This window comes from Sphaeramia orbicularis, chromosome 12 (genome assembly GCF_902148855.1).
Source record: "Sphaeramia orbicularis chromosome 12, fSphaOr1.1, whole genome shotgun sequence".
Classification (NCBI taxonomy): Eukaryota; Metazoa; Chordata; class Actinopteri; order Kurtiformes; family Apogonidae; genus Sphaeramia; species Sphaeramia orbicularis.
Genome location: NC_043968.1, coordinates 2,142,391 through 2,152,681, shown reverse-complemented (window position 1 = coordinate 2,152,681; position 10,291 = coordinate 2,142,391). Strand labels below are relative to the sequence as shown.

The following is a 10,291-nucleotide window of genomic DNA, read 5'->3' as shown; positions in this document are numbered from 1 at the left end:
AGTACTACTACTACCATTACTACTACTACTTTTACTACTTCTAGTTCTACTAGTACCACTACTACTATTACTACTCCTAGTACTGCTACTACTACTACTCTTCTTTCTACTCCTACTCCTACTCCTACTTCTCATCCTACTACTTCTCCCCCTCCTCCTACTACTACTACTACTACTACTGTAACTACTCCTACTACTGCTACTACTACTCCTCTTTCTACTACTCCTCCTACTCTTCCTCCTCCTAGTACTACTACTACTATTACTACTACTCCTAGTACTACTACTACTACTCTTCCTCCTCCTCCTCCTAGTACTACTACTACTACTACTACTACTCTTCTTCCTCCTCCTCCTAGTACTACTACTACTAGTACTACTCTTCTTCCTCCTCCTCCTCCTCCTAGTACTACTACTACTACTACTACTCTTTTTTCTACTACTCCTCCTCCTCCTCCTCCTCCTAGTACTACTACTCTTCTTCTTCCTCCTCCTCCTCCTAGTACTACTACTACTACTCTTCTTTCTACTCCTCCTCCTCCTCCTAGTACTACTACTCTTCTTCTTCCTCCTCCTCCTAGTACTACTACTACTACTACTCTTCTTCCTCCTCCTCCTCCTCCTCCTCCTCCTCCTAGTACTACTACTACTACTACTACTACTCTTCTTTCTACTCCTCCTCCTCCTCCTAGTACTACTCCTCCTCTTCTTCCTCCTCCTCCTCCTCCTCCTCCTCCTCCTAGTACTACTCCTACTCTTCTTCTTCCTCCTCCTCCTCCTCCTAGTACTACTACTACTACTACTACTACTCTTCTTTCTACTACTCCTCCTCCTCCTCCTAGTACTACTCCTACTCTTCTTCTTCCTCCTCCTCCTCCTCCTAGTACTACTACTACTACTACTACTACTCTTCTTTCTACTCCTCCTCCTCCTCCTCCTAGTACTACTCCTACTCTTCTTCCTCCTCCTCCTCCTCCTCCTCCTCCTCCTAGTACTACTACTACTACTACTCTTCTTCCTCCTCCTCCTCCTCCTCCTAGTACTACTACTACTACTACTACTACTCTTCTTTCTACTCCTCCTCCTCCTCCTCCTCCTCCTAGTACTACTCCTACTCTTCTTCCTCCTCCTCCTCCTCCTCCTCCTAGTACTACTCCTACTCTTCTTCTTCCTCCTCCTCCTAGTACTACTACTACTACTACTACTACTACTACTACTCTTCTTTCTACTCCTCCTCCTCCTCCTCCTAGTACTACTCCTACTCTTCTTCCTCCTCCTCCTCCTCCTCCTCCTCCTCCTAGTACTACTACTACTACTACTACTACTCTTCTTTCTTCTCCTCCTCCTCCTCCTGGTACTACTCCTCCTCTTCTTCCTCCTCCTCCTCCTCTTCTTCCTCCTCCTCCTCCTCCTAGTACTACTACTCCATAACTTGTTTTCATATGAGTGAATCTTCTGTGTTGGTCTACTCCATTGTTTCCTTTTGGACACAGTCCGTTCATAGTTTCTGTTCCTCATCATTAACCTTCTCCAAACTCATGTGTGTTTGTCAACAGGTGGTCACGCTGCTCAACGACCTCTACACCTGCTTCGACGCCATCATTGATAATTTTGACGTGTACAAGGTGAGTCCAGATCAGGTCTATGATGCGTATAAATATCCATTTTCCTGGTGTTTTACTGGTAGTACCCCTCCTGTCCTGCAGGTGGAGACCATCGGTGACGCCTACATGGTGGTGTCGGGTCTGCCGGTGCGGAACGGGAAACTCCACGCACGAGAAATCGCAGGAATGTCTCTGGCTTTGTTAGAACAGGTGAAGACGTTCAAGATCCGACACCGACCCAACGACCAGCTGAGACTCAGGATAGGAATACACACAGGTACTGAGAATACACACAGGTACTAGGAATACACACAGGTACTAGGAATACACACAGGTACTGAGAATACACACAGGTACTAAGAATACACACAGGTACTGAGAATACACACAGGTACTAAGAATACACACAGGTACTAGGAATACACACAGGTACTAAGAATACACACAGGTGCTAGGAATACACACAGGTACTAAGAATACACACAGGTACTAAGAATACACACAGGTACTAGGAATACACACAGGTACTAAGAATACACACAGGTACTAGGAATACACACCGGCACTAAGAATACACACAGGTACTAGGAATACACACCGGCACTAAGAATACACACAGGTACTAGGAATACACACAGGTACTAAGAATACACACAGGTACTAGGAATACACACAGGTACTAAGAATACACACAGGTACTAGGAATACACACAGGTACTAGGAATACACACAGGTACTGAGAATACACACAGGTACTAAGAATACACACAGGTACTAGGAATACACACGGGTACTAAGAATACACACAGGTACTAGGAATACACACAGGTACTAAGAATACACACAGGTACTAAGAATACACACAGGTAATAGGAATACACACTGATACTAAGGATACACACAGGTACTAAGAATACACACAGGTACTGGGAATACACACAGATACTAAGAATACACACAGGTACTAAGAATACACACAGGTACTAAGAATACACACAGGTACTAAGAATACACACAGGTACTGAGAATACACACAGGTACTAAGAATACACACAGGTACTAGGAATACACACAGGTACTAAGAATACACACAGGTGCTAGGAATACACACAGGTACTGAGAATACACACAGGTACTAAGAATACACACAGGTACTAGGAATACACACCGGCACTAAGAATACACACAGGTACTAGGAATACACACCGGCACTAAGAATACACACAGGTACTAGGAATACACGCAGGTACTAAGAATACACACAGGTACTAAGAATACACACAGGTACTAGGAATACACACAGGTACTAAGAATACACACAGGTACTGAGAATACACACAGGTACTAAGAATACACACAGGTACTAAGAATACACACAGGTACTAAGAATACACACAGGTACTGAGAATACACACAGGTACTAAGAATACACACAGGTACTAGGAATACACACAGGTACTAAGAATACACACAGGTGCTAGGAATACACACAGGTACTGAGAATACACACAGGTACTAAGAATACACACAGGTACTAGGAATACACACCGGCACTAAGAATACACACAGGTACTAGGAATACACACCGGCACTAAGAATACACACAGGTACTAGGAATACACGCAGGTACTAAGAATACACACAGGTACTAAGAATACACACAGGTACTAGGAATACACACAGGTACTAAGAATACACACAGGTACTGAGAATACACACAGGTACTAAGAATACACACAGGTACTAGGAATACACACCGGCACTAAGAATACACACAGGTACTAAGAATACACACAGGTACTAGGAATACACACAGGTACTAAGAATACACACAGGTACTAGGAATACACACAGGTACTAGGAATACTCACAGGTACTGAGAATACACACAGGTACTAAGAATACACACAGGTACTAAGAATACACACAGGTGCTAGGAATACACACAGGTACTAAGAATACACACAGGTACTAAGAATACACACAGGTGCTAGGAATACACACAGGTACTAAGAATACACACAGGTACTAGCACTTGTACCACTAGCACTAGTACTTGTACCACTGGGGCTGTACTTTTACCTAAACAAAGTACTAATAACTACTACTACTACTACTAACACTACTACTACAACTACAACGGATCAGGAGGTACTAGGAATACACACAGGTACTAGCACATCACAGTACTTGTACCACTGGGGCCATACTTTTACCTAAACAAAGTACTACTACCTACTACTACTAACACTACTACTACAACTACAACAGATCAGGAGGTACCAGGAATACACGCAGGTAGTACCACATCGGAGTACTTTTACCACAGGGGTCGTACTTTTACCTAAGCAAAGTACTACTACTAACACTACTACTACCAACACTACTACAATGGATAAGGAGGTACTAGGAATACACAGGTACTAGCACATTGCTGTACTTTTACCTCTGGGGTCGTAGTTTTACCTAAACAAAGTACTACTACTAACACTACTACAATGGATCAGGAGGTACTAAGAATACACACAGGCATTAGCACATCACAGTACTTTTACCACTGTGTCGTACTTTTACTTAACAAAGCACTACTACTAACACTACTACTACTACTACTACTACGAACACTACTACGACTACAACTACTATTACTTTTGCCTAAATCATCAAATACTCCATTTCTGGTTAAGTTTCACATGTTTCCTAAAAAAAATCGTGGAAAAAATGCCGTTATTTTAGGACTGTGACGATTTGAGTGTTTTTATACTTCTGATGAGTATTTTTATGGTATAGTTTGTGTACTTTCACTGCAACAACATGATAATTAAAGAAATATACATCATTAAAGATAGTTAAACATCAGTAAGTGTGTAAAAATCTGGTTGTATTGGTTGAACCTGCTGCTGTTTGTTGTGTTTTTGCAGCTGCTGTTGCTTTAACAGGTGTTTCTGTGCGTGTTCTCTTCATCCTCCATCAGCTCACATGTGATTTATAACTTCCTGTGTGGATACCAGTGAACCGTCTGGACATAAACACTCTGGATGTTTTATCTGGGTCTGTCTGCTGCGTTTAGCCCGGTGTCATCGATGACAGTATTTAGACTGCATCGTCTCATGTTTATGTTCGTATCCAGACACTTGACCCGCGGCAGAAATGGACGTTTGAGTGTTGAGCGTAGGCTGGCACTCAGCGCCGTCGCTCATTTCCAACACTCACGCCTGTCGTCCTGTATAAAAACAACTTCAGTGAGGCGCTGCTGTGGTGACGGACGCTCCTGCAGGTCAGAGGTGCCGGTGTTTCCGCTGTGAAACTATATTTATCTGGTGTTTTCCAGGTCCGGTGTGTGCTGGGGGTGGTGGTCTGAAAATGCCCCGCTACTGTTTGTTTGGGGACACGGTCAACACGGCCTCTCGAATGGAGTCCAACGGAGAGGGTGAGTGTCTGTCACTGCAGGTTTACTGCTACGTCCACACTGTCTGTCCATGTTCTAGCACATGTCACAGCACATGCCAGAATATCAACAACACATTTAAAACCATTTGTATTTAGTTTGTGTATTTGTAACCGCTGGTGACAGGTTCCTCTTTATCTACACACTACAAGGTCAAATCTTCAAAGAGCAAGTAAAGAATTAAATATCTAGGGGTGGGCAAAAAAAAAAAAATCTAATAATTATTTTTTTTTATTTCCCAATAACAATAATCAGACGATGTCCTTTAAAATGTGAATTTCTTTCTTTTTTTCGTTTTTTTTTTTTGTTTGTTGTTTTTTTGGGGTTTTTTTACAAAAAATGTTGTAAAACTCTACTTTCTTACCAGGACATCTATGGATAGACACAGCGTTTCAGAACAACAGCTCTTGTTTGTTTTTTGAAGTGCTTCATACATCTTCTACAAAACATGCAGGGGGGGGCAGTAGCTATGTATGTGTGGGGCGGGTGGGGGGCAGTTGGAGTCACCACGAGACTGAATCAATGTCTGCTGATTGGCTTCGGCCAGTGAGGTGTTGTTTTTTTTTTTTTTTTTTTTTTATTGTTGCAGCCTAAAATGCCTGATTTTGCAGCAGCTTTTCCAAAAAATTGCGTTGAAAGTTGCAATGATTTGAGGCTTCTTTTATTAAAGTGACAGGAACATGTGCATTTGCAAATTACCTATTTTAAACAAAACAGGCTTTTTTTTCATTCATTCATTCATTTATTTGTTTTGAGCAGAAGAAAAAAATTAAACATTTTTTTGTGTACAAGGAATTAATATCAGAGCACATACATTAATAAATAAAGGTGATCAAGACAAAATATCAATTGCCATGTACACTGGTAAAAACAAAATAAATTCAATATGTACTGCTTAAAAAGCAGTGAATGTGATGACGTACATGTCACGTAGAGGGGGTGGGCGAAAAGCCCTAAGGTGATTGGTCAAATTTGCAGAAAATTTGCGGTGAGTGGTTGAATTTGCATTAATAGTTGCGATCACAACATCGCAAATTCCTGGAGGGACTGATATATATATATATATATATATATATACACATACAGTGCTGTGCAGTGCTAAAGTTTTAGGTGGCCTTTAGATGAGTTGTTATTGCAGCTTTGAAATGAAAATGCATATTTATTTCTCAGTCAGATGCAACAAGAACATACAGGAAATATGTGCACAGCCTTAAAAGACAACAAAAAAAACAAAAAACAACAGAACCAAATGGGTTGTAAAGGTTAAAGTCAGTATTTAGTTTGACCCCTGACCCCATGACAAGAAGCAGCACAAACTGTTAGAAATATCTGGCATGTGTTGAATGAAACCTAGATATATATAAATATAAAAGAGTAACATAAAAGGAAGAGGGACACATATATTATTAATAATATTTAGGGAGAGGGGGTGGATGAAGTTTCGTCCATAATCAGAGTAAAAAAAACATCCCCCAGCTGAGAAAAACTAAACCTACAGACAGACAGAGACCCTCCTCTAAGGTTCTACGTGGACTAGAACAGTAGAACACGTCCCACTGAATCTGAATAAACACAAATCCATGCAGATGTTCTGAGCGCTCACATCTTTCAGTGTTTGTACAGAAACGTCCTCTGGTTCAAATGTGATTTCGCAGCTGAATTTAAGACTGGGCGCTGCTGAGTCCAATCCCTCCGTCCTGACATTTCTGTTTCTAACTGGCAGTGACAGGAACTCGTGTTATGAAACTGCGGTTGGATTTTTGCGAGCCAATCATCAGATGTATTGATTAAGTGCTGAGCTGCTTCCTGTACTGTGCCTCCTCTGGTAAATAATTGATAGCACTTACAGCTCGGGGTCCTCAGCTGGTGATAAACGGTGCAGCCTGCAGCTTCACCGGCTGGACTCCCGTCTCACATCTCTGCTCTGTGTGCATTAATTGGACACAACAGTTCAGATTTTATCACAGTCGGCGTTTCATCGTCTCCTCCTCCAGTTTCCTCTGCCGTGCATTCGATAAAAGCAGCGTAATCATCCTTTAAACACATGTTGAAATGCTGTTTTTGTTTTTGTTTCAGCCTTGAAGATCCACCTTTCATCAGCCACCAAAGAAGTTCTGGATGAATTCGGTTACTTCGATCTCCAGTTACGAGGAGACGTAGAAATGAAGGTAAAAACTGATATAAACGTCAGAAAACGACGCAGATACAACTTCATTCATCCCTGAAACTGAAGAGCTCAATTTGAAACAAATATTTGGCTTTAATTCACACAATTATGGTTATTTAGAATTTTTTTTTTAAAGTTCAAGCTAATTTTTTTGGGGAATTTTTCAAATGGATCTAGATTCACATATTTTAAAGTAGAAAAGTAACAAAAAAGACAATCTGTTGATGCAGTTTCTCAGTTACCGACATAGAATTTATGTAAACATTGACTGCCATGTTGGTTTCATAGAAACAAGTTGGTGGAGTTAGAGAAGAGTGATGGACCTTATTGAAAACCCCACCCACATCCACTGACAGTGTCATAATAGACCTCGCCCACATCCACCGACAGCATCATAATAAACCCCACCCACATCCACCGACAGCATCATAATAAACCCCACCCACATCCACCGACAGCATCATAATAAACCCCACCCACATCCACCGACAGCATCATAATAAACCCCACCCACATCCACCGACAGCATCATAATAAACCTGACTTGAATTTCAAATATTTATCTTGAAAGATCTTTGTATTTGTGATCTGTCACCAGTCATAAGTGTTTGCTCCTGGAGGATTCTGTTGGGTTTCTGTAAACTGACTTAAAGTCTGGTTTCAACCAACTCTGTATGTAAAGCGTCATAACTTATGTTATGATTTGGCGTTATATAAATAAAATTTAATTGATTGATTGTTATTTAATTATTGAGACTTAATCTTGTTCAGATTATTTGACTTGTTCCAAGAATTTTCATCTTGAACTACCCTGAATTTTAAATAATATTTATAATAAAACCAGCTCCATTGCTGGGGGATGAGTATGAGGGACACAGGAACTGTTTACCCTCAAGAAATTTGGACTTGTTTTATGCAGTTGTGAAATAAATACACATCTACTGAGTCATTACATCTTCATACAACTCTCTCTCTCTCTCTCTCTCTCTCTCTCTCTCCTCTCTCTCTCTCTCTCTCCTCGCTCTCTCTCTCTCTCTCTCTCTATATATATATATATATATATATATATATATATATATATATAAATCTTACTATGACGACTTGAAACAAGTATATACACTTAAAATATGAATTGTATCATTCCGTAATCCTTAGATAATATTGTGTTATTTTAAGAAAACTTGATAAGTGCAGTTTTCTTCCTGCACTGGCAGATAATTCTACTGGAAATAAGACACTTTAACCCAATAATGACTTAAATTTTCTTGTTTTTTACAGGCTTTTTTTTTTTTTTTTTTTGCAGTGTGGTAATTAACGTCCAGATATTGAAAGTTAAGTTGTTCCTGGAAAAAAAAAAGGCATTTTCTGACATGTTCATTGCAAAAAAAAAAAAAAAAACATAAATAAATCTAAAGGGCCTGTTTTAACAGTGGTAGTTAAAGGGTTAAAGGTATATTCTTCTTGAAATATGAAATATGAATTGTATTATTCTGTAATCCTTAAATAATATTGTGTTATTTTTAGAAAACCTGATAAGTGCAGTTTTCTTCCTGCACTGGCAGATAATTCTACTGGAAATAAGACACTTTAACCCAAAAATGAGTTTAATTTTCTTGTTTTTGAACAGGCTTTTTTTTTACAGTGTGGTAATTAATGTACAGATATTGAAAATTACGTTCTTCCTGGAGAAAAAGGCATTTTCTGACACTTTTATTGAAAAAAAAAGCATACATAAATGTAAAGGGCCTGTTTTCGTGGTGGTAGTTAAAGGGTTAGACCAGGACTCTTCACTGGTTTCACCTTCTTTGTGATTCTTTGTGACTCTGCTCAGATTTCCTCTGTTTTGTGAATGAGTGTGACTGTAAACACTGTGGCTGCAGCGTTTCCACGGTCACCCTTAACTGAAGGACAGTCTTTTAGAGGATATTACCACTAACCCCACCCCCTCCTCCCTCTCCACCCCCACCCCTCCCCCATTCTGACTTCATCTCCATTGATGAGCCTATTGATTTCTGTGTCTTTCCAGGGCAAAGGCAAAATGAGAACCTATTGGCTTCTTGGGGAGAAGACTGATGTGTATGTTATCTGAGAGGCAGTGTCCAGGACCAGCAGCAGCAGCAGCACAAGCTCCTCTACTTTATTTGTTCTAGAATAAGTCCTTTATGGGTGGTGGAAAAGCGCCCGTCCACAAACAGCGGAGGGAATCCAGGTATATTTATTACCTGTTTATTGTAACTGCGAGAAAGAGGAAAAACAAAAAAAAAAAAGAACAAAAATGTAAAAGTTGTTTTTGTATGAAGAACCTTTCTGTCCTGAGAGTGAGTACTTTTCACTGATAAAATCTTATTTTTTGTGCTTTCTATATTAAGATTTGTATTGTATTTGGAAGTCAATGATGTATGAATATTTCCTTGAAACATCCTCGGAGGGTTGGAGGCGAAGGCCGACGTCACTGCAGGGTTCCGACACACACACCACAAGACCATATGTATATATGTATATCCAGGATACTGTAAGATATTTTGTTCAATAAACTGAGTAAAACACTCTTTTTTTTCCATTTCTGGACCCGGCAGTATTTTTATCTTTGGGGTTTTGTTTTCGCATTCATTTATTGATGTTTGTGGTGTAACGTGAGCAGCCGGTGAAAGGCCCATCAAGGCCGTTTTCTTTAATTTCTCTGTGAGAGAATCTGGGCCAGATCCTCCTGATAATACTGAGCAAACGTCTGCAAGTTAACCCAGAAAGCATTTATAAATGACTTTGTGTTGTCCCTTCAGAAACACTGCACGTCCTGCTGGAGTCATTTTGGAGGCAGGAAGTGATGAGGGCTGATGGAGGGAGGCGCTGAGTTCAGGGACAGTTGGCTAAAAGAAGCTGAACCGATGGAGGCGGTGAGTTCAGGGACAGTTCGCTAAAAGAAGCTGAAATGTAGGGGCCTCGTCTACACGATGACAGGTTTAGACAAGTGCAGATTTACGAAAGAAAGAAAGAAAGAAAGAAAGAAAGAAAGAAAGAAAGAAAGAAAGAAAGAAAGAAAGAAAGAATATAAAAATCAATATATCACAGATT

General features: G+C 40.2%; 1 protein-coding gene across 1 annotated transcript in view; it reads left to right on the top strand.

The window, feature by feature from the left end:
* Nucleotides 1–9,775, top strand: part of npr2 (natriuretic peptide receptor 2) — a 163,654-nt gene extending 153,879 nt beyond the window's left edge. Inside the window, exons 18-22 of the mRNA XM_030150480.1 lie at nt 1,557–1,625; nt 1,707–1,881; nt 4,936–5,034; nt 7,129–7,220; nt 9,246–9,775. Coding sequence (XP_030006340.1) covers nt 1,557–1,625; nt 1,707–1,881; nt 4,936–5,034; nt 7,129–7,220; nt 9,246–9,308 — 498 coding nt within the window. The 3' untranslated portion in view covers nt 9,309–9,775. The remainder of the gene's footprint in view (nt 1–1,556; nt 1,626–1,706; nt 1,882–4,935; nt 5,035–7,128; nt 7,221–9,245) is intronic.
* Nucleotides 9,776–10,291: the final 516 nt, after the last annotated feature.